The 25,867-nt window shown below is 39.3% G+C and overlaps 1 protein-coding gene across 2 annotated transcripts in view; it reads right to left on the reverse strand.

Annotated features, from left to right (window-relative positions):
- The window catches only part of prkd3 (protein kinase D3), a 358,336-nt gene that overhangs the window by 84,281 nt on the left and 248,188 nt on the right, over positions 1-25,867 (reverse strand). For both annotated transcript variants that reach the window (XM_039748100.1, XM_039748101.1), the window contains exon 4: positions 9,904-10,035. In XM_039748100.1, the coding sequence (XP_039604034.1) occupies positions 9,904-10,035 (132 nt within the window). The remainder of the gene's footprint in view (positions 1-9,903; positions 10,036-25,867) is intronic.

Here is a 25,867-nt window from a genome sequence, read left to right on the forward strand (position 1 = left end):
TAGGATTGCTTTCCTTACTTTGTTTGGATCATCTTATGCTTGTGAGCAGCTGTTTTCAGCTTTGAATTAAATCAAATCTGACACCAGAAACAGACTAACAGATGACCAGAGTGCTGCATGTGTTGCTCTCAGACTTTACAAAGTATGAGCCAAGGTTAGACAATTTATCAGTATGCATACAACAGCAAAAAATCACATTAATTGTTCAAAAGCATGCCAAATACAAACTTTTACCTTTCAATAAAAATGTTGTTTGTATCACTGAAAGCTCTGTTATTGTGTTTTTCTTTTAAGACAAAAGATATTAATGTATGAGTTGTTAAATTAACCTCAGTATTCATGTTAAATTGCCGTATTGGCACTTTGTGATAAATAAGTGGGTTTTGGGTTGCAGTTTGGGCACTGTGTCTTGAACAGGTTTGCCATCACTGGTCTAAGACATTTTGGGTATTCCCCCACAAGTGATTCACTGATATTAATAACAATGCTGCTCTGATCTCTATAGGAAAAAAAATTGGAATACCATTGGTGATTATTATGCAAAACACTTTCAATTTACTGCATTATTTTACTTTACTGAAAGATGTTTTGATACTAAATCTAGAGTGGGGATTTGTCCTAAAATATGCCTTTCTAAGTCACTTTTTATTTTAATAAATAATAGATAAAATATTTTGATAAAACAAAACTGGGAGGACAGACCATAATATTTTACCTTTCTACCAAATGCAAAAGTTGCACTTCTTCACTTTACTGAAGACATGCCCAAGCAAAACTGCCATTTACTGTTGGCTCTGCTTTGTTACAAATAAACAAATGCATTTGACACCTTTCGTTGCTGTCATGCCTGAATTGTGATATAGTCAATAAAAAATGAAATACTCTGTCTGTAAATATTGTTGGAAAAAAATACTTTTACCCCGCACAAAGCAGACGTCTTAAACGAAAATGCCAAATTTATAGTTGTTAGTATAGAATACAGTATGTGGAGGAGTTATAAAGCGAGTGTTGAGGAACTCACCTTAAGTGTATGTAAACTTCTGACTTCAACTGTAAATGCACAGTTAATATTAACAAAATATTCAAAAAGCAACTAAATCTTCATAAAAGATGTACCTCAGACTAATGGTTTTCAAACTGGGAGCCATGGCAACTTAAAAATTACATTTTATGGAATTGCATCACATAGTTTGTATATTAGCATAGCAAATAAAATGTACACAACTGCTGATTAAATCTAGTCCTATATCAATACAATTGTTGAACAGAGCTACTACGCTCAACCTGCGTGGTACACAAGCAGCTGTCCATTGATATATGAGGGAACATATAAAAAAAAAAAAGCAAAAGTGTCTTTAAAAGCCATGTTGGTTACACAGGAGCCGAACCCGCATTTCCATACTTGGCTGCACTTCAGTTCCACTGCTCCATCTCACAGTGCAGTCATGTTGTGAGACGTCACTGTTCACATGCTTTTCAAGTTAACATCTTTGAGCTGATCCATCCCAGGATCAATACTGGACTGGAAATCGTGCATTAAGACCGAGAACATCTTAATGAGTGGGTGCCGTCTTTCTCACCCCCTCGTTACAGTCTCTCTCTCTCTCTGTCTTAGTTCCGGCATGCCAAGGTTAATATACAGTGGTGTGAAAAACTATTTGCCCCCTTCCTGATTTCTTATTCTTTTGCATGTTTGTCACACAAAATGTTTCTGATCATCAAACACATTTAACCATTAGTCAAATATAACACAAGTAAACACAAAATGCAGTTTTTAAATGATGGTTTTTATTATTTAGGGAGAAAAAAAAATCCAAACCTACATGGCCCTGTGTGAAAAAGTAATTGCCCCCTGAACCTAATAACTGGTTGGGCCACCCTTAGCAGCAATAACTGCAATCAAGCGTTTGCGATAACTTGCAATAAGTCTTTTACAGCGCTCTGGAGGAATTTTGGCCCACTCATCTTTGCAGAATTGTTGTAATTCAGCTTTATTTGAGGGTTTTCTAGCATGAACCGCCTTCTTAAGGTCATGCCATAGCATCTCATGACTAGGCAACTCCAAAGTCTTCATTTTGTTTTTCTTCAGCCATTCAGAGGTGGATTTGCTGGTGTGTTTTGGGTCATTGTCCTGTTGCAGCACCCAAGATCGCTTCAGCTTGAGTTGACGAACAGATGGCCGGACATTCTCCTTCAGGATTTTTTTGGTAGACAGTAGAATTCATAGTTCCATCTATCACAGCAAGCCTTCCAGGTCCTGAAGCAGCAAAACAACCCCAGACCATCACACTACCACCACCATATTTTACTGTTGGTATGATGTTCTTTTTCTGAAACGCTGTGTTCCTTTTACACCAGATGTAACGGGACATTTGCCTTCCAAAAAGTTCAACTTTTGTCTCATCAGTCCACAAGGTATTTTCCCAAAAGTCTTGGCAATCATTGAGATGTTTCTTAGCAAAATTGAGACGGGCCCTAATGTTCTTTTTGCTTAACAGTGGTTTGTGTCTTGGAAATCTGCCATGCAGGCCGTTTTTGCCCAGTCTCTTTCTTATGGTGGAGTCGTGAACACTGACCTTAATTGAGGCAAGTGAGGCCTGCAGTTCTTTAGACGTTGTCCTGGGGTCTTTTGTGACCTCTCAGATGAGTCTTCTCTGCGCTCTTGGGGTAATTTTGGTCGGCCGGCCACTCCTGGGAAGGTTCACCACTGTTCCATGTTTTTGCTATTTGTGGATAATGGCTCTCACTGTGGTTCGCTGGAGTCCCAAAGCTTTAGAAATGGCATTATAACCTTTACCAGACTGATAGATCTCAATTACTTCTGTTCTCATTTGTTCCTGAATTTCTTTGGATCTTGGCATGATGTCTAGCTTTTGAGGTGCTTTTGGTCTACTTCTCTGTGTCAGGCAGCTCCTATTTAAGTGATTTCTTGATTGAAACAGGTGTGGCTGTAATCAGGCCTGGGGTGGCTACGGAAATTGAACTCAGGTGTGATACACCACAGTTAGGGTATTTTTAACAAGGGGGCAATTACTTTTTCACACAGGGCCATGTAGGTTTGGATTTTTTTTCTCCCTAAGTAATAAAAACCATCATTTAAAAATGTGTTTACTTGTGTTATATTTGACTAATGGTTAAATGTGTTTGATGATCAGAAACATTTTGTGTGACAAACATGCAAAAGAATAAGAAATCAGGAAGGGGCAAATAGTTTTTCACACCACTGTATTTTTAGCTTTCTGTAAACGATATGTTGCATGTAAATTGTGAGTTTCTTTTTAACTTACTTTGATCTTAATTCATATGTAATTTTATATTTTTTATAAATTATTGGCATGGATATTAAGGATTTTTATTTTTTTATTCCATATCAAGCCAGAATGCTGTTCTTGTATTAAAAAAAATAATTACTAAAAAGGGCATTTGATATACATGTGAAAAATTAAGACACAGACTGACCAAAAAATAAATCCCCAAACGCAATACTGGGAGTGGGGGATTTAGAGAAATGTCATCTTTAGTTTTGCAAAGTACAAGATCAGTACCTAAAAATGTAAGACCAAAAAACTATCCATCCATCCATTTTCTAACCCGCTGAATCTGAATACAAGGTCACGGGGGTCTGCTGGAGCCAATCCCAGCCAACACAGGGCACAAGGCAGGAACCAATCCTGGGCAGGGTGCCAACCCACCACAGGACACACACAAACACACCCACACACCAAGCACACACTAGAGCCAATTTAGAATCGACAATCCACCTAACCTGCATGTCTTTGGATTGTGGGAGGAAACCGGCGCCGGAGGAAACCCACGCAGACACGGGAGAACATGCAAACTCCACGCAGGGAGGACCCGGGAAGCGAACCCGGGTCTCCTAACTGCGAGGCAGCAGCGCTACCACTGCGCCACCATGCCGCCCACCAAAAAACTAAACAAAAAAATTGTATTATTCCAAAACATTTTAATTCTTGACACACTAAGAAAAAAGGTTGAAAACACCTGGCTTGGAGATATCACAAAACATTTGATAACATATGTGTCAATAGTCTTCTGTTTTACTATTATCCATATTCATTCATTGTGACTACTGTTAAGCAGTAACCGAGATCCAAGATCTTCCTCCACTTAGCAGAATTGGGGTGTGATGATACAACATTTTGGGTGGGGGGCTTGGCCCTGCCCCCAACTTATACATTTTTATAAGAAAAATGCTTACTGATAAAGCAACCAAGAGCATACTATTGTGACAAACAGGGGACATATCCAAGACCCAAATTCCAGACACAACTACTGAACCACAGTCATAGGTTCAAATAAAGTTAATTTTAAACACCTTAAGAGGATTCTTGTGTAAGACGAGTATAACACTGAACAAGACAATATTTAATGTTATTTTTCCTCTCCTTCCGCACCTCGAAGGTATGCCTTGTCCACTTCCACTCAACTCCAGCTCAATGAACAATGTGAGGTGGCTCTTTTTAGGCAGGACCTCGGAGTACTTCCAGTGCTACAGAATTGCATAGAGAAAGCACCTCCAGGTAAAACGTAGATGCTTTAAAGCAGGGATTGTTTTCCCCTACAGCTACCCCCAGTGGCACCCATGGCAGCCAGCAGGGCTGCCCAAATGAAGTACAGTTCCCAACATAGCCAGTGAGTAGATGCCTGTGTTCACCAGACCAACAGCACAGCAACCTAGAGTATTGGGTGGAGTATAGAGTCTTGGGTGGACCTGATTCACACATTTTATAGTCCCATTTGTGAACAGGAATGCCATCCATCCTGGCCCAGACCTCAGTCCAATGCCACCTCCTACTAAAATAGATATGCTATTATTTCAAAACTTTGTTTCACTCAAGTAGATAGATAGATAGATAGATAGATAGATAGATAGATAGATAGATAGTATTCACATAATCCAGCAGCAGTATACTGATACAAAAAACAATATTAAATTAAAAAGTAATAAATGCAGTGGATTCTTCGTGATTGTCAGGAGTTTGCTTAATGCCTGTCGCTCTGCCACAGATGTTAAACTGTCCAACTTTACTCCTACAATGGAGCCTGCCTTCTTAACAAGTTTGTCCAGGCGTGAGGCGTCTTTCGTCTTTATGCTGCCTCCCCAGCACACTACCGCGTAGAAGAGGGCACTCTCCACAACCGTCTGGTAGAACATCTGCAGCATCTTATTGCAGATGTTGAAGGACACCAACCTTCTAAGAAGGTATAGTCAGCTCTGACCTTTCTTACACAGAGCATCAGTATTGGCAGTCCAGTCCAATTTGTCATCCAGCTGCACTCCCAGATATTTATAGGTCTGCACCCTCTGCACACAGTCACCTCTGATGATCACAGGGTCCATGAGGGGCCTAGGCCTCCTAAAATCCACCACCAGCTCCTTGGTCTTGCTGTATGTGTATGTGTCCTGACAATTATTTTAATTTTGCCAGTGTCTCTGGAAATACATAAACATATACATTCAGTGACCAATTTATTAGGCACACCTACTCGTTAACAAAAATAGGCCATTCCTCCATGTAACCAATCATGTGGCTAAACTCAAAGTATCTAGCATACAAACAAGCTTAAGTGTTATTTGACCAAACAGAATGGACAAGACGTTGAATCTGATTGATGGTGTCACATGTAGTGGGCCCAGCACCTTTTACAGCTGATATTCTGTTAACACCACACACTACTGTCACTCAAGTTAATACAGAAGAAGACAATAAACAGAAAAGCATCCAGTGAGTTTAATAGAAACACCTTATTGATGAGAACAGTCAGAGGATAGTGACCAGATTCAATGAAGCTAACAGAAATACCTCAAATAACTTGAAAACAGAAATACCTTGTCACACACGTGTGCATGGGAGGCAGCTGAAGGGCTTAGAGAGGACTGATGATACATCAGCCCAGGGGGGGTGGGGTACGCTAACGCTCTTTCTGAGTTCTCTACAGGTCTGTCCCGGGAAATCCCACCAGGAGCCGACACCTCGAAGTGGGACACATCACTTCCGGTTCCGGCACAGAGGACGACATCACTTCTGCCCTCCGTCCTATAAAGCCTCCTGCCTTTGCTCTGGCAGGCAGTTCTGTTTTGGACTCTGTTGAGTAAACTTGACTCTGAATGAATCAATTACGTTTACAGCCAGGAAACCGGATTAAACGGGTGGCTGCCCCAAACCTTGCCATGCCTCAAGTCTCTTCTTTCTATAACCTCAAATAACACACATTTACCACAGTTTTGTTGAGAACAGCATCTGTGAATGCAGAGTGTATTGGAACCTGAAGCAGATGGGCTATACTGTAGTAGTAGAAGACCATGAATAAAGACAGTGAAATTAGCCTGCTGTAGACAGGTTAACACCAAAACTGGAAAATGTGAGTAGAAATAGTTCCTCAAATAATGAATCTTGATTTCCATTGCAAGATTCAAATGGTAGGGTCAAAATTTGGCATAAACAATATTAACCCTCTGCATTAACCCTGAGCACCTCTCAACCTTGAATTCTATGTAAATATGGTTAGGCCTGAGCATCTCTCCAGCTAGGCTGTTGTGATTGTATTGTAAATGTTCAGCCAAAATAATTCAGTTTACATCTGGTGGATAAAGTCATATCATGTTGCAAAAAAATCATGAATATTTTTATGCTTTAAAGGTAATTGACATTCATGAATGGGATGGAGTCTTCAACCAAATCACACAATGGCATGTAAGTGAGAAGCTGTAAAGCCAGTTTCAGAACAAGCCTAAACTCAAACAATAGTTGATTCAAGCGATAGTAATGTCAAAGTCAACTGGTCATCAGAGGTTGACAAGGATACAATAACTGGTGTATTAGGCACTGTTTTACGAACTGCCATGATATGACTGATAACTTCCATTACGTAACACTGCTGCAGGGTGTAGCATTGCTACGTAGCAAAAAGGCAAAATAATTACAATAAGGTGGAAGGACAAGAAAGACATTAGCGCAGTAATTGTCAATGTTTGTTTCAGGGGAAATATGGGAGTCACTAAGCTGGTAGTAATACAGTGGGCATGTCCATTGTGTGAAGCAGGCACTGACATTCTACCATCTCATGTGCAAGCAACATAAAAAATATTATAAGAAAGCTGCACAAAGAAACATACTTCTACTGTCCTGATTGTGATTTAGGCTATGTGTTAGTAACTGTCTCATAATATTATTTTATCACACAAAAAGATGTGTATTAAATCTGCATTAGTACAGTGGTGAACACTAGACATATCTTTTATACTGTATTTATGTTGACATTTTGGTATTTACATTTTTATTTTAAACACAATAAAAATTGTTCTTGTTGGAAAAAAAAAAATACACTAGGATCCATGGCTCTGTCCTGCCTTAAATCAATGACAAAGGCTGGTGGTGGCAGAGTTATAATGCAGTTGTTTTCTTGCCATACATCAAACATCTTAATGCCACATGGGTATTAATTAAATCCCACAGTGTACCTAAGCATCACTGCTGCCCATGTGCATCCTTTAATGGCCAGAGTGTACCCTTGCAAATGGACATTTCAAGCAGAATAATGGGACATTTCACAAAGACCACAAGACAGTGATTTCAGATTACTCCCACAGCCTACACAGTTCCCACATCCTAATCAAATTAGGCTCCAAATGGTTAAAGTGGAATGAAAGTTTCACAACATAAATGTGTTGATGAAACATCTGCTGGAACCCTGTGAAGCTATTGAGTCATCGTGGACCAAAACCTCTAAGGAATATTTCCGGCACCATTCTGAAATCATGCCAGTGTGGATAAAAAAATGGTGGTCCTACTGAATACAGTAGACCCCCACGAAGTCGTGGTTCAGAGTTCGCAGCCTCAGTACTTTGTGGATTTTTCCTTAGAGCCTAACTAATAACTGTTAGCGGAAACTGCAAATATCCTCTGCAATTTTTTTATGGCTTTTTTCGTAGCAATACTGTACTGTAGAGAGAACACAAAGCAACCATAGAGGAAAACACGGCTTGGGATGGTGAAAGTAGCCAATCCGAGAGCACTATTCATTTCTCCTTGCTGCTGCCCTGTGACACATCTCCGGCAGATGCAGCCCAGCATTCCCGCATCATAACAGTTTACCGTGTGTAGATATCTCGAGTGTTTCGCTGAGTGTTCCCGTGTCTTTCGTTTTGTTGTTCTTAAAGCCCCAAGATGCAGCCCTGCCCTGCACCTTCTAAGGCTTCTGGCAATGAACCTAAGCGCCAGAAGAAGTTTAAGACACTCCAGGAGAAGGTTGAACTACTGGATTTACTTCGGGAACTAAAACCTTATGCCGCAGTAGCCACCCAAGGAGCTGTAAATCCTCTGCTTTGCTGTGTAGTCATTATTTCATTACATACCTTCATTATACTGCACAGCTAATTCATCATCATCTTCAATCAATATCATTCATTATTGGTGAGTACCCATACATTTTACTGTATTTTTATTAAATTAAATTATTATGTTATTACCCTACTTACCCTAATTATTACCCTACTTATACCAAAGAAAATGACAGCGCATACCAAAGAAAATGCGCTTCCATGAATTACAGTACATACAGGGGTAACATCGGTATTTAACATTCTAGCACTGCAAGAGATATAGCAGTACAGTACTGTACAGTATACGGGTTTACCTTTACTTTCTTTTTTTTAGGGTAATGTATTAAGCTGAGTTTGAAATGAAATTAAAGTGTCTTGGGGCATATTTAGGTTTGAAACTATAAAAATAGGCATTTATAGGCATTTTTTTGACCATATCCAAAATTCGCAAAGTTTTTCACAAACTCTAGGTGCTCTAGGAACATAACCTCTATGAATTTCGGGGGTCGTCTATACTATGGGGTGAACCTAAAAAAGTGGCCACTTCATGTGTAATATATACACATACATGCATAAACAATACCTTTCCTGCATTTTATACAGTCACTGGTGCCATCTAGACACACAAAATAGCGGGCAAAGAATCTCAGACCTACTCACAGGAAAATGAGAACAATTAATGAATTATAACAATAAAATGTTAGCTAATCCATTGGTCCAAAAAGTACACAAATCTTGAGCTTGACAGAACGTCTTGTCAAGAGGCCTATTAATCACTCCATTCTTACTGCTGTTCTTGTCCATAATACATTTGCCCCACCATCTCCTTGCTTATGAGGAATCACCTCAAAGCATCAAGGGCAACACTAATTACAAAATGCCAGCATTCTCTTATACTAGTTAATTGTTTAAAAAGGCCATTTTGGATGAAAAAAACAAAATCCCTGTGAAGGTCAGACTCCAGAACCAATTGAATGAAATTATTTTTTTTCTGAGGATTTTATACCTCTACACGAATTTATAAATGTGTTATGCTGAATGCAACTTTTATTATGTATCTGACCTTGTTTTTTTCTGTCATACAACAGTTATATCAGAATTAATACCAGAGCATTATTTCTCAAAAGAGGGCAGGGGCATTGTTTATTCTGTATTAAAAACATTCCATGAATTTTTTTTTTTATTGAAAATATGATTTATCTTCTGATTTTACATGTGCCAGTTCTTCAAAACATGACAAAGTAGACTTGAACAATGATTAGCCATACTTTGTGGAGACCATTCTCCACCCATTCCAGAAATGCAGTCAACCCCAGTAAAAAAAGCAAAATGCAAGCTTCAAACAATCCTTTATTAAATTGCAGGAAGTTACCAACTTAATCATGACATCCTTGTGAGAAACTTTGCAACTACATAGCCTTTTTTTGTCCCACTCTCATGAACAGGATTTTAGAAATGTGCACTTCTTGTTCTTTTTGGCCTGACATCTAACATTTGTTCTTAGCTATTTGACTGACAGCAGGAGGAAAAACATAGAGTAAGCCACTTCCATTTCCTACCTTCACATTTCAGGCCTTGTCGGACTAGACCCCACAGCATCTCCCCGCAGTAGTCACAAAAGGTGGGTGCTTTGTAGGAGTGGACATAAAGGGTATGAGGGCGAATCTGGAAATCTTCAACTGTGGCCAAAGCTGAGGAGAAAACAATTAATCGACAATTAATTTCACTACACAGACGCTCTACTGTAAAGCTTCCTTACCCAGCTGTCACTTTTTAAAAATCAAAGGGAAACATTACAAGGAATATAAGTAAGTATAAAAAGCTATAACTCAAACGCTGGCTTTGTAACATGCACTTGAATAATTAATAAAATAAACAAACTTGTGTTAAGTTAGGAGCTTCCAAGTGCTATTCACTCATGAATATTGCTCTCATCCGTTATTGATCTTTTCGAGTGCTCTAACAGAAAGGCAGGAAGGAAATATGCATTCATGCTAGAAGACAGACAGATAAACAAACAGATAAATTCATATTACTTAGCAGACAGACTCTCTGAATTTATGTTCCATTAGACTTACTCATTTCATATTTTATGCTCAAAGAAGAAAAACCCAATGTACAGAACTGCAGCCCCATACCCACCCCCCACCATGTTTCTACCTGCAATACATAGTGACAAGCTGCTCAGTTTTTAGCTCTACACTAATCCCCCTCAGGTAATCCATGTATTAGGATAATTAAAATGTTTATACAATTTTAAAGTCTAAAGCTCTTTCAATTTGAGTAGCCTGATATTAATCATATGCAAAATTTGGCAGTGCTCACAACTTAGAGATCAAGGTCCAAGTTCTGGGTGCACCCAGCATGAGGTTTTCATATTTTCTCTGTGTCTGTATAGATTTCCTCACACATTTTAACGTGGTTAACATGGATTGTCAATGCTAAATTGGTGGGTGTGTACGTTCATCCTGCAATAACTGCCATCCAATCCAGGGAATGTTCCTACTTTGCACCTGATGCTTACTGGAATAGACTCCAGTTTCTCCATGACCCTGCTTCTGGATAACTGGTTCTGGAAAATGGATGGATGGTTGGATGGATGGAGTACTAGAGGGGTCTACCACTGTCCTATATTTGTAACATTTAGCCATATACTGCAAATTTGTATTTTTTTTGGCATTAAAGTAAATAGTGACTCATTAAAATTGTCATTTTTTATATGTGCCGCATATGCTGTAGCTCGGGGTGTCAAACTTGGATCCTGGAGGGACAAAATGGCTGTTAAGATTTTATTCCAAACACATCCTTAATTAGTATCTAAGCACTGCTGTTAATGAAACTGACACCTTATGTTTTCATTTTAAGTGACTTGTTTTACAAGATTTGGAACCCTTCAGTAGCCAGTAACCAAGGAAAAATTGACATTAAAAGTTTGCTAATAGATGATCAGATACCTCAGGATTCTCAATATCAAACCATGCACTTTCTCCCCAACAATTTTCTTAATCAGAAGCCAAGTCTTGAAGCCAGCTGTTAATAAAACCCATAGCTGAAGCGGACATCTTGACAACCTTTAGGAAGTATCTGAATGAGGTACTGGAACAGCTTAGCTATTAACTAATCAAACAAGCTTAATGGACCGAATAATCTCCTCTCACTTGTCTATTTTTTATGTTCTATTCTCTAACTCTTTCATTCCAGACATTTCCCAGGATGTTCATTTTATTTATTCAAAGAGCATGATTCATAGTTTTTTCTGGACCATAGCAGACCTTCACATTTTTCTTCTCAAATATTTTATAAAGAAAAGATATTGTATAAATGACACAGGTGCAAATGGGATCAAGTCAGCTGGTCATCTGTTGGCTCAGTTTGAATCTCAATATTGTTTGGCTGCTGCATGAACAAATCTTAAAAAGTAGTTTAATCAACCTTAAGGCAAATTAGTATATTCCATTAGCAACAGTGATTTTCTACCAGTTAAAAAAGTGACAGGAATGAAAGCCTGCAGGTGTTGTGTTCGTTCAGAGTTTGACTCTCCTGCTGTAGGTTCAGGTCAGGTCAGGTTGGGGAGCATGCACTGGTACAGCGCGTCGCTGCACCCACCAAATGACGAAACAACTAGGGATCCTGGTTGGCAACCCCCAAGGAAGACATGCAGTCCAGTCCCACCCTCTGGAAATGACCATCTATCTGTCGCAGCCAACGTGGGCATCCCTTTAGCCTGGTCCTGACGCTCAGGTTCTCAACAATGAGGATCCTGTGAGCCTGATCACCCTCGAGGAATCACGCAACATGGCCATAGTCCCGTAACTGACGCTCCTTCACGATGCAGATATGTCTCTTTTGGGAGTCCACAAGCAACCAGTCATTTGACACAAAGTCAAACCAGCGATAGCTGAAGAGTTCAGTCTTCATCTCAGCTCACTGCATAGAATCCATGTTTTGCAACCATATACTTCATAGGAAGAGTCACCAGAGACATGAATGTCACTGCTGATGTAAGTAAACCTGTTGACGAGGTTGACATTCCCTCCACAGACAGACACACTGTTGATGTCTGTGCCCAAGAGGTCATTAAGGCCTGGATCTTGGTTTTTATCCAGGACAATGTCAAGCCCAGACGCTCAGACTCCTCGCCAGTCTCTTGGGAGCCTCAATCAGAGCCTCCATTGACTCTGCAAAGATCACAGCATCGTTCGCAAAGTCAAGATCAGTGATCTTTCTTTGCCAACAGATGCCCCATAGCTGCTGGACACCATGACCCTGTCCAACACCCAGTCCATGCCAGCATTGAACAGAGTAGGAGCAAGAACACACCACTGATGAACCCTAGAATCAACTGGGTAAAACACAGAGGTTCTGCCTCAACTCTGCACAGCACTCACAGTACCAATGTACAGTACAGGCCAACCATTATATCCCGCAACTTTGAGGGGATCAAATAAAATCAAATAAGGTTGCTTGAGAAAAATAACATTTAAAAACTCCAAATAAAATCTTTGCAGTATTGGGTACCTTTAATACCATGCATGGTTAGAAACATTCAGCTGTTATCTTCACTGGGCACTGGCGTTTTTTATCTGTAAGGTGTAAAATGGCTAGAATGTGAATCATCATCTACCCAGTATTAATTTGTACATCCATTTCTGGGTTTCCAGGGACGTGCAGCTATCCCATCATCACTGGCCATGAAGCAAGACAGAACTCAGAATAGGACATCAGTCTTCTGCAGGGCACACTCACATACACACACAGTCACACTGGACCAATTCACAGTCACCAATTTACCTAATACTCACATTTTTGGAACGTTTGTGGAAAACCTTAGTATCCCAAAGGGAAAACTAACGCACACTTGGAGATAATGAGGGGGTTCTACATAGACAGCACTATAACCAGGATTCAAACTCCACGTCTCTAAAGAAATGCAGCAGTAGGGCTAACCAATATGACAATGTGACCAAGCACCTTTAAATATGAATTATTTGTTCAAATCCAGAATTGAGCTGTGTGCAGGGTGTTTAGTGACTCTTTCTGAAAAGATGAGCTTGTCAATATGAGAGATGGGCCACTGCTGCTGCAATTTACATTGATCTTTTAAGACAGTCTGGGAGTTAAGTGAAAATTTTGAGATCTGACTCAGAAAAAGACAGACAGATTAAATCAATCAAAAGGACCAGGATGAACTAGAGATCATTTCGGGGCATAAACCAAGCCTGGTCATCCCTCCTTTGCCTACTGCCACAGAGAAACTAAGTCCCACTAAAGGAAAATGAGATGTGAAGACATTAATTCAGCATGTGTTTTGTGAGTCATAAAAAAGCAGAGGAAGCAAAACTTCATGTGGAATTGGGAATATAAATATCTTAATATATTATGCACAATACCTAATATTCCAGCTTTTAGTAATAACTTACAACACAAAGGACATTGGTAAGGAAATCTAGAGGCCATGCATCATGAAAAAAACAATAAATAATGTATGAGAAATACAGTACAGTCCACAAACTTAAAAGATGTGCAATACAAAAGAATTTAGAAATGTTTATTACTTTAGTCATTCAAAATCACCAACATGTGCTCTACCTAATGTAATGCACAAAATATTGGTTTAATCTATTATGCAGGCATTATAGATTGTTTTAATTCAATAAAAGATTTGCAGTCTATAAAAATAAAAGCTTTAAATAATACAATTAAATGCACAACATTTCTGCTTTCTCTTTAATCTCAAAAATAAGGTATTTGTACTTGTAGAGTCAAATTCACTTTCAAAAATTAGATTTATAATCCAAAACTATAGCTCTGCTAAAGCAGATAAGAAAGTAACAAAAATAATACCCTGTACTGGTCGATTTGAATTCAGCCAACCTTTGATTTGAAGCAAAATAGAATAATGTGTCCCAATAAAATGACTTTGAAAAATACCTAAAAAAAAATCCCACCTGCTATGAAATGAATAATCACAGAAAAGGGGACTTCAAACAACAAAAATTAGGAGCAATCAGAAAATATTTCTAATAACAATTTAAAATCTAAAGTCCAATTAAAAAGTTCAGTTAATAAAAGTCATTAAAATCCACCAGGAGTTATTTTTTTTATTTTATTACCATGCTTTATATTAATTTCACCTGTTTGTTGTCTGGTACAAATCTTGTAACCCACTTCCTATTGTCCAAATGACTTGAGATTTTCCACAGTTACTCACTTCCGATGACAATACATGAATCAATAATCAGTTTCACTAATTGATCAATTAATCCATGTTAATTAGAAAATAAATTTTCATATGAAGAATAGTTAAAGATTTCACCAATAGATGGCTCTAGTAACAGACAGAAATATTAAAGGAAGTGTTAAAATATTGATTACAAAATTATACTAAAACAAACCCAAGACTAAAAAGTAGAAAAAAAATATATATAAAGAATACTTTTTAAAAACCATGCTTATATTAAGTTAAATAGTGTACTAAAAAGTAAAAAATAAGTCACTCGTAAAATAAAAGCGTGGGCGCTTTTCATCAATCAATAAAATCTTAGCAAAAGCGCCCACATGATGTATGAGAGACTTATTTTTTACTTTTTAGTACACTTTTTAACTTACTATAAGCGTGGTTTTTAAAAAGTATTTTTTATATATATATATTATTTGTCACTTTATTTTAGAAAAACAATATTAATGCACTGCGGTGGGTTGGCACCCTGCCCAGGATTGGTTCCTGCCTTGTGCCCTGTGTTGGCTGGGATTGGCTCCAGCAGACCCCCGTGACCCTGTAGTTAGGATTCAGTGGGTTGGAAAATGTATGGTTGGATATTAATACATCATCCATTGGAAGAATCGCTACTTGTGAATTAATTTGACTCATAAAAAATGAATCATGTAGTTGTTTACCCAAGATATATGGACATTGGGCCAATATGCTTCCTTCATATTTTTTCCTTCTCCAAATTTTTTGGGACACATTAATCTGAAATTTAAAATAAACAGCAGAAATATGCATAACATATCATAATATGCTAATACCTATTTAATCCAATTTAGGGTGGCATGGGCAGCAGTGCTGGGCACCAAAAGCAGAAAAGTGAGGCTACTAACACTCCCACAATCTCAATCACATATGGTTCATTTGGAATTGGCAATGGGCGGCATAGTGGCGCAGTGGGTAGCGCTACTGCCTCGCAGTTAGGAGACCTGGGTTCGCATGTTCTCCCCGTGTCTGTGTGGGTTTCCTCCGGGTACTCCGGTTTCCTCCCACAGTCCAAAGACATGCAGGTTAGGTGCATTGGCGATCCTCAATTGTCCCTAGTTTGTACTTGGTGTGTGTGTGCACCCTGCAGTGGGCTGGTGCCCTGCCCGGGGTTTGTTTCCTGCCTTGCACCCTGTGTTGGCTTGGGATTGGCTCCAGCAGACCCCCGTGACACTGTAGTTAGGATATAACTGTTTGGATAATGGATGGATGGATGGAATTGGCAATGAAACTAGCCTTCACACCTTTGGAGAAAGCTCAAGCAAACTTGGGAGCAACTTGCAAATTCTGCACAGACAATGATCAGGTACTAGTTAGCCTAAACTGCATTTCCCTTGTATTTCCCCAGTATGAGTGTGTGAGCGTGGGTGTGTATGTGAGTGGAGCCTGTAATCAGCTGGTGCCTTGTCCTGAGCTATTTCCTGCCTTTTTAATCCCAGTCCAGTTGGGATTCCACAACTCTGAACTGTATTATTTGTTACTTTAAATTTTGATATCAGTTGAATTCTGCTCTATTTTCAAAACTATACTATAGCAGGGACTAAAATAAGAATAAAATCTTATCCATAACTCATATACAAGATTTGACTTTTTTGACTCTTAAAGCGAATCAAGTATTGCACTGGGGCATAAAGTCAAATTACAGAACTGAAAAAGATCTAAAATGATTTGTCCTTAAGGATAATAGGAAAACGAATAGTGAAAAGCTATTTTTTTAGTTGTGTGTTCAAATGGCCATACATTTTTATTTGTGCTCCAAGTGTGCTTTTGTTTTTCCAGTCTGGGTGCACTTCTGTTGTTATTCCAAGCCTATTTATGAACTACTGTATAAGAAAACCAAAACCGCTTTCTTGTCAAGTATCTATCTACCTTAACATTAACAGAAGCATATTACTTATGGCTAGAAATTTTAACAAAATACTTTTATTTCCAGGTGTCATTTGAAGAAAATTCATAATGCAGATTTACTTCTACCAATGAAACATTCAATGCACTTTAGGCTTTACTGTCTTACAACTGCCTAAATGACTAAAAGATGGCAATCAGGTTATGCACACATAGTATTTCTGGAAAATAAATGTAATGAATCCAAAAGAAATGGTCAGACTTATCAGTGCCCCTGGGAGAATATTTTACACTATTGTACTGTTTTAGCTAACACCCAATACATCATCAGGATATAGTGGCTCAAAACTCAATATGAGTAGCGGAAAAGCAGGGACAACTCAGCTGCAATAAAGCTCCTCTTCTTACTGCTGAATAAAATGATTGAAAATAACAAGCCCCAAGGTAAGGAAAAAAGCTTTAAGCTAAGCAAGTTTTCAAACTGAAACATTAGTAGAGATCAGATTGGAGATTACAATTAATATTACACAATGAGCAAAATAGTATCTTCTGCTTTAGTTCAAGCAGTCATAATTTCACAGAGCAAACTACCAGCCTGCAGTGTCATTCTGATTTCAGCCAACTTTAGTCACCTCTTCTGTGGTACAACCAGCTAAACATACTGTCTAGATTTTGATCCACCTACTGGGGTGGATAATAAAATGTTTTTCCACTGAGGAAAGGTGATTAACTCCGAGATGAATGGCAAAATTCTTAACTCAAGCAGTCGCTGGGGAGCAAGCTACTTCTTAGATTCTAAAGTTATCATCTTGTGGGAATTAAGCGTCTTTTTGCATGTTCGTAAGATCTTCCCTCTTGGGGACCACACATTCCATTGATGAGTTTGGCTCCACATCCTGTCTGCTCTGCAGTTCTTTGGAAACAGCCCCCATTCTCAACAAGACAACCATTTAGCTCAAATTACAGGTTATATACAACTCGCCAGATTCAGCTCTCACGAGATGTAGCAGTTCTCATCAATTACATGGTCCACAGGAAGGCGGCCGTCTGATTTATGGCGCAATGGCAGACAAGAGGAAGTAAAAATTCAGCATAAGCACAATGCATCACCTGCCAGGAATGATATGGAGGCCACAGTAAGCCTAGAAATGACATCATCACCTTGCCATTGGCTAACAGTCTTGAGAATGGCTGATTTATACTCACTCTGGGTCCAAATGGTTTTAAAAGAACTAAAGTTTAAACATTTGATATTCATTGAGGCTGATAATACATGACTTCCAGACTGAAATGTTAAACATTTTTAAGGCATTAGCATATGCAACAAACAAGATTTTTTACTGAAATAATATAAAGGAAAGAATGTATCCATCTTATACAAGAAAATGTGTAGAATATTCTGTTTATTTAACCTACCAAACTGGTATTTTGACGCCTGTCAGCAGCAAGAACAAAAATTAATAAGAAAGTCTACTTTCATCATACTTATTATGATTTTTGCGAAGTCAAGTTAAGTTGGGGAGCATGCACTGGTACAGTGCGTTGCCACACCCACTACACAACAAAACAACTCGGGATCCCGGTTTGTAACCCCACCAGTCCAGTCCCACCCTCCGGAAACGACCCTCTATCTGCCGCAACCAGGTGTTACATGGGTGACCCCTTGGGCTGGTCCAGCCACTCGGGTTCCCAACAATGAGCATCTTACGAGCTGGATCACCCTTGGGGAAATGGGCCACATGTCTGTAGTGCTGTAATAGACGCTCCCTTACAATGCAGGTAATGTGCCTAATTCGGGACTCCATGAGCAACCGCTCATTTGACACAAAATCAAGCCAGCGGTACCAGAGGATTTTCCAGAGAGACACAGTACCAAAGGAGTCAAGTCTTCGTCTCAGGTCACTGGATAGCGTCCATGTCTAGCAACCATATAGCAAGACAGGAAGCACCAAGACTCTAAAAACTTGGACCTTCGTCCTATTGCATAGATATCGGAAGCACCAAACACCCCTTTCCAGCGACCTCATGACCCCCCATGCTCTCCCAATCCGTCTACTGACTTCATAGGAAGAGTCACCAGAGGCATGAATGTCACTGCCAAGGTAAGTAAACCTCTCAACAAGGTCAACACTCTCTCCGCAAACAGACACACTGCGGATGGCTGTGCCCAAGAGGTCATTAAAGTCCTGGATCCAGGCCGTTTTGTGAAGGAAAAAGTTATTTTCTACTTATTCTTATTCTGTTGCAACATATATTATTCCATCAGAATGCATTTAAAAGGGTTTATTTTTTGCAGGAAAAGAACAGTAAGTTAAAAAAATGAGGGGTCTGCATCTGCATACAGCATATAATGATACAGAATGCAGTACCCATGATGATACAGCAGTTAAAACTAATTTTTTTACAGTACAATGCTGTTATTTGCTTAATATGGAATAAAGTATTTGACTGTATTTGAAAAATGTGTTTCTTAAATGCAAAAAAGAGCAGATACTGGACTTTCAATAAAAGAAGAGAAAGTGAAGAAGTCAGCTACAAATATACCAAAAAGATGCAAAGAACAACTCTGTGGTCAAGGATAAATATTTTATTGTTTAAAGAAACTATTTTTTTTCATGCAGTTTGCAACTATGTCTACTTTTAGTCCCTTCACTGTCACAGTGGGCAAAAATGTAAAATGCACAGCTGAGCTTTTAATATTTTACTATTAAAGGCACCTGCGGTGGGCTGGTGCCCTGCCCAGGGTTTGTTTTCTGCCTTGTGCCCTGTGTTGGCTGGCTCCAGCAGACCCCCGTGACCCTATAGTTAGGATATAGCGGGTTGGATAATGGGTGGATGGATAGTAAATTCACATTAATTTTGCTTGCAGCGACAATCATGGAAAAATGCTTATCTTAATGTATTTAAAAAAAGACCTTTTCTTGTCCTCTTCATGTATTTATATGTTATCATATATGAGGATCATCTTCATAGCTTTTCCAAGGTATGCAATACTACCCCAGGGCAAGAGGGGGCGCTGTCACTAACTGTCTTGTCTCTTACCTTCACAGCTCTGAGAAAATGTCCAATGAGAGTGTTAGACCTGCCGCCAAAGCCCAAGGAAGGCCCCGTCCTTTCTGGTTACAACTCTATAACAGTGCAGTCTCATTCGGACCTGAAGTTTCAAAGGAATGGAGCTACCAAACTGACCTGCTCAATACAAGCATTGCTAAGAAAGAAGCCAGTTAAGATATTATACAAGGCCAGCGAGCTTGAATTCTTTTGGTTTATGTGATGAAACCATGCACTTACTTTTGTTTATCATAAAATTAAATGGGATAGCCCAGCTGGATCCCTACAGTGTTCAATGTAATATTTCTTCCCATGAACAGTCATAAATCTAACTGTATCTAACTGGAAAAAAATTAGAAAACTCAAATAAAAGTCACTCTACACGCTTTAACTTTTTTTCTGTTTCTCTAATAAGGTTGTTGATTCCCATAATGTCATCTTACAGAAAGCCTGCTTCCAATGAACCCCTCTCCCCAGCAGTCACAAGTTTAATTTAATAAGTTAAGGCAAGTGAGTCAGAGAAGTGCCCTTCGGCCACTAAAAAAAAAACAAAAAAAAAACAAAAACAAAATGTGTGTATTTAAGGACCTATAAGGCAATGGTCTCTTTTCAATGTTTTATCTTCAGAGCAACTGCATCGAGCACAAAGTAAGGCATAAACTTGGATGAGACCCCTATCCAATAAAGAGTATACTCAGGCAGACGCCCACATATGTATTAGAGAAAATTTACATTCGTTAATTATTCTAAAACACATGACTTTGGGATTTGAGTACCCAGAGAAAACCACAGTGAAAATTGTAAAACTTCACATAGACTGTGACTGGTCCAGTCTTCAAAAGACGTCTTCTGGAACTAACCATCGAGTCACCATACCCTGCCTGAGGAGACATGTACAATTAATACAGATGTCATAGTCATTAAGATGCTTTATCTGAAACAACCAGAGCTGGTGGCAAATTATAAGTTCTGATCTGGAACTGTAACATATAACTGATAAAAGTTATAATAAAAATTGACAAATTTAATCTATTAATTTAATCTTTAGTTATCAAAATTATGTAGCCATACCTAATAAAGTTTATGATTAAAAATGCTTTGTAAATAACTTTCTAAAACTAATGAGATATAAAGTAAAAACAATGTATTGAATAAAGGGGGAGACAAAAACAATACACTTTTCCCCCCATACATGATTTGAAAAAGACTAAAGCTTTCTCAACCTGTCAAGCTACACATCCTTTCTTTTGTTTCTTTCTCATCTCTTGCTTGTTCCCTCCACTATCCTCAAGGGAACTGTAACTCATGCTATTCTAAACATTTTCTACCCCCAAAAAAGTGCTGTGGAAATGAGACACATCTCATTTTGCCCCTGCCAGTTAAAGACAAACAGACTTGTGGGAAACTAATAAGAAATTATAAAAAGTCATGCAACTGAACCAAACTAATATTTGCAAAACCACAGAAAATGTATGACATACATCTGGCTGGTAGGATAAAAAGTAACTTCACAGATATAGGTGTCCAAACCAGAAAAAACACTGACATACCAAAGCCAATATACTTGTACTCTATATTGTCATTACTTAAGTATATGCAGTTGCAGTTATGTATACACAAAAAAAAATTGCATCTAAAGATACCAGCGTGTAGTGATTCAATTTAATTTTTAGTTAATTCTAAAATCACCAGTGTGCTGCTTGGTCATTAACCTACCATTAATGTTTTACTATTCACATTGTTATAAAAATATTTAAATTTCTCTTTTGTCAATTTTTTATTTGTGTTATGCCATTTACCATCTGCGTAGAAGCGAGTTATTCACCTCTGTCCCAGTCTTAACTTACTTCACACTGCAGACACAAATTATCTTCAAACTTTTTTTATTTATGTACATGGAGCTATGTAGGAGAAAACAAGTTAAGAGGAATGTGTCAGCATTATGCTGCAAATATACTATGAAATTATTAAAATTGTTGACAAGGCTGCTGGCAGAGCTCCTAGCAGAATCAAAAAATGAAATATGAAATATTTACTTAGATTGGTCAGGCATCATTCCATGAAACAGTATAGAGTTTAGATTCTGAAATAAAAATTTAGAGCCTTACCAGGCAAACCAAATGTATCAGGGTGTTTCTCAGTACTGTTATATTATTAATAAAAGCCTCTTGTCAAATAAATAAAATAAAGCTCATGATAAACTGTGGCAAAGGACGACACTGTGGTTTATGAAGTGGTCAAGAATGCATACCTCTCAGATACTGACTTAAGAATAATCACCATTACTTCTCTGCATTGGTGGCACGGTGGTGCAGTGGTAGTGCTGTTGCCTAGCAGTAAAGAGACCAGGGTTCGTGGAAGATAAAATCAGTAAAACAATCCCAGGTCCTCCCTGTTCAAACGTGGAGACTCAATCTTGCATGTTGCAGCTCAACACTGGGTCACGCTGGTTTGAAGGAAACCAGGCACTGCTCATCACCAGGCCAATACCATCCCTACAGTGAAGCATGGTGGTGGCAGCATCATGCTGTAGGGATGTTTTTCAGCGGCAGGAACTGGTAGACTAGTCAGGATAAAGGGAAAGATGACTGCAGCAATGTACAGAGACATCCTGAATGAAAACCTGCTCCAAAGTGCTCTTGACCTCAGACTGGGGTGACAGTTCATCTTTCAACAGGACAATGACCCTAAGCACAAAGCCAAGATATCAAAAGAGTGGTTTCAGGACAACTCTGTGAATGTTCTTGAGTGGCCTAGCCAGAGCCCAAACTTGAATCCGACTGAACATCTCTGGAAAGATCTTAAAATAGCTGTGCATAGCTGTGCACCGACGCTTCTCATCCAACCTGACAGAGCTTGAGAGGTGCTGAAAAGAGGAATGGGCGAAACTGGCCAAGGATAGGTGTGCCAAGCTTGTGGCATCATATTCAAAAAGACTTGAGGCTGTAATTGCTGCCAAAGGTGCATCGACAAAGTATTGAGCAAAGGCTGTGAATACTTATGTACATGTGATTTCTCAGTTTTTTTATCTATACTAATAAAAGGCAAAGCCCTCACTGACTGACTGACTGACTCACTCACTCACTCATCACTAATTCCCCAACTTCCCGTGTAGGTAGAAGGCTGAAATTTGGCAGGCTCATTCCTTACAGCTTACTTACAAAAGTTAAGCAGGTTTCATTTCAAAATTCTACGCGTAATGGTCATAACTGGAACCTACTTTCGTATACTGTATATGACCATAATGGGCAGCTCGGTCGCCGTGTGAAGCGGAGTTATATGAGCCTGCCCATATAAGGCTGTCCCTCAGCGGCAATCCAATAGAAACAAACACTCTACCACTAAATATTCAGACGAAGATGAGATGGGCAGGGTGGTGTTTGACACAAACTCAGTGAAACTGCAAGAGAAACTTTTAAGTGCCGGGTCTTAGCTAACATTAAATAAAGACGTGGACATTGCAAGATTGCACGAGATAGCACAGGCACAGCTCAGAAGCTTTGATGCATGTCCTCCGAGCGGCTCACGTGAACTGACTATGAACGCAGTACGCAGAGAACATGCAAGACCTCTAAATAGTGCAGAGACTTTTGATCATGTGAACGTGTCTGCAAAAAGTGGCGTTTCCAGCACTGCAAAAATACTATTATAAAAGTCGGGCAGCCGGCACGTGCGCGTGTAGCTGTGCCGGCCATTGAGACGCTGACTGCGCTTCTGCCTTAAGTGAAAGTAAACACTTTAAATTTTTTCCTACTTCCCCTGAGCTATAGCCCAGACAACTGCAAACACTGGATCCCATTTCTAGACCGTGGCAAACAAATATTAAGGCGCTGCGCACTTTCTTTTGCACGTATACGATTATGAGGTCGTCAGGTCGGATTATGAAGACACCCACAAGAGTGGAGGACCGACAGTGCCATCCCAGCCAGTTAATGGCAGGGCTGTCTCTCCAGTCTACACAAGACCCGCCGTGACACTCATATCATCAGCGAAGATGTCTCTCTACACTATATAAAAGAAAAAGGCAAGTTTCCTTTCTTTACACCTTTTATCTCAAACCAAAGCCTTTCTCTCTTAACACTGCAGAGGACACAAAACTAATTTTCTTTAATTGCTGGTAATGCCGGTAAGGCACATTACCACAGGCAGAAATTTGGACGTTCACAAAGAAAATGTGATTTCTATACCACAGCTGTCGTGTAGCGCCTTTCAAAAGGGATCTACTACCAAGAGATGATCCATATACATTTTAGCTGCTGTTAGTACTACTTACCCGTTGTGTTATACCGTCTTTAAAATGTAGTTTAAATTAAACCACTCCAGTAGTGCTCAATGTATCTTTACTTCATAAAAGGGGTGTCCGGCCCGTTTAATGTTTTATTGTTTAATAACTTATAGACTACATTTTATTTTTTTTCCCTTGCACTCAGTGACCAAAGCCAATGGGTAATCAGCTATATATAGGAGGACCAGAGGAGGGCTTGTGCCTCCTCCAGACCGCGAGGGGGTGTCCGTCCTGGTTATGTTGGGGGCCACGGGTAGAGGGCTTGGAAGCCCAACCCTGTAGGGGCCCATGGCCAACGCCAAGCGAAATTATACACGCGCCCAGGTGCCTGAGGAACCCTGCACTAACTGAGCCCAGCACTTCCGCCACACCAGGAAGTGCTGGGGGAATTGTACAGGACAGGGGACACCAGGATCGAAATGGCCAAATATTTTACACCGGCTTCGGGTGTGCAGCCGGCACTTCCGCCAGGCAAATCCACAAGCTAATACTGGCAATGCCTGTTAAACATATTAGATTCACGAGTACCGATTTGGGTAATGAACACTTCGATGAATGAAACCTGTTATCTTTACAAAGGTTGACAAACATGGAATGTAACTTGAACACAGCACGTCCTCCAAATACGAACCTGATTGAAAGAAATAATGATAATCAAATCCTTGATGACAGCAACACTCATAACAGTGACAAAACAATTACATTGACACTGGGGTGTGGCTAGGACTGATTGCCGGGAAGCAGCTGGACACCTCACGGCTGTCTGCTTCCTCTTGCACTTGTACTGGCTCCCTGTCCCTCTCTCTCATTCCTGCCTGCTGTACTCTTCATTCTTTAACATCCATCTTCTTTCTCCTCTCTTTCCTTTTGCTGGCTCTTTCTTATATGCCTCCTTAGCTGCAGTGTCTCAATCACATGCTGCAGGAAGCCGATGAAGTAATTGAGACAGACCGCACCCTCATGTGCAGATGTGTCTCGCCCCAATTACTCCACCAACACCCTGCAGCTGCGTGAGCGCTCACACCCATGGAGAACAAGCTGGCCAATTAATTTTTGATTTATTAAAAACAACTGTCTTTTTCTGAGCCACAGGAGCCGCTATATCACATATATCCCCCCTTAAGCCTCCAGTTATGCCAGAAGACTCCACTTTTGGGATTGTGCTACCTGAACATACTGCTACAACTATGAATTTATTTTGAAAGAGTCAATGGTTTTAATGCTTACTTCACTCCAAGTAAGTAAACTGTACACTGAGCAGAAACAATCTGTTTGAATATTAAAAAAAAACAATTCTTCTCCTATAAATAAAAGAGTCAAATAAATTTGTAAACATGTGCTGGAGAAAAAAAAATTAAAGTCCATGTGCCAGAAAATGTACTACCAGGATAAACTAATCTTGAAGTTTCCTCATCATTCAAACCCAAATGACCACTGTGGTTCTTCTGCGGAAAGAAGATGATGTTGCAAACCTCTGGCTCATGCTGAACGGCGGAACTACTAGAATACAAAATGGTGAGGTAGTGGTTTGTGTGCTTTAACATGTCCTGACCTAGATATATTTTTTTTGAACTGGACATTTTCTCCCCATGTACACTTTCTGTGGGTACTTTTCTATAACTACACCAATAACATTTATTTGTACAACACATTTCCATGCAAGGAATGTGGTTCAAATTGATCTACAAACTCTTAAAAAACAAACTGCAGGAAAAAACAAAACAAATTAGAAATCTAAATTTATATAAATATAATGAAAAGTTGACTCACTCACTCACTCACTCATCAACAAAATCACTATTTATAGTCCAGTAGGTATCTGCTAAGAAAGGACATGTGATACATCAATATTTAGGGGTAAACACATCCACACAGCAGAAACACATAAATACAGTACCCCAAAATCTTTAAAATTCTTTAATGGATTTGACTGAAATTTACATAAAATTAAAGGTAAAAAAATAGCCAACGTGTTTTTATTTGTCCATATTTGTTGGTAATAATACTTTACGAGTGGGCTATTCTTAGGCTCTGAGCCTTTTTTCTGCTGATCGCTGTAAAGAAGGGGAAGGAATCACACAAAGAAGTG

Source organism: Polypterus senegalus, chromosome 3 (assembly GCF_016835505.1).
Source record: "Polypterus senegalus isolate Bchr_013 chromosome 3, ASM1683550v1, whole genome shotgun sequence".
Classification (NCBI taxonomy): domain Eukaryota; kingdom Metazoa; phylum Chordata; class Cladistia; order Polypteriformes; family Polypteridae; genus Polypterus; species Polypterus senegalus.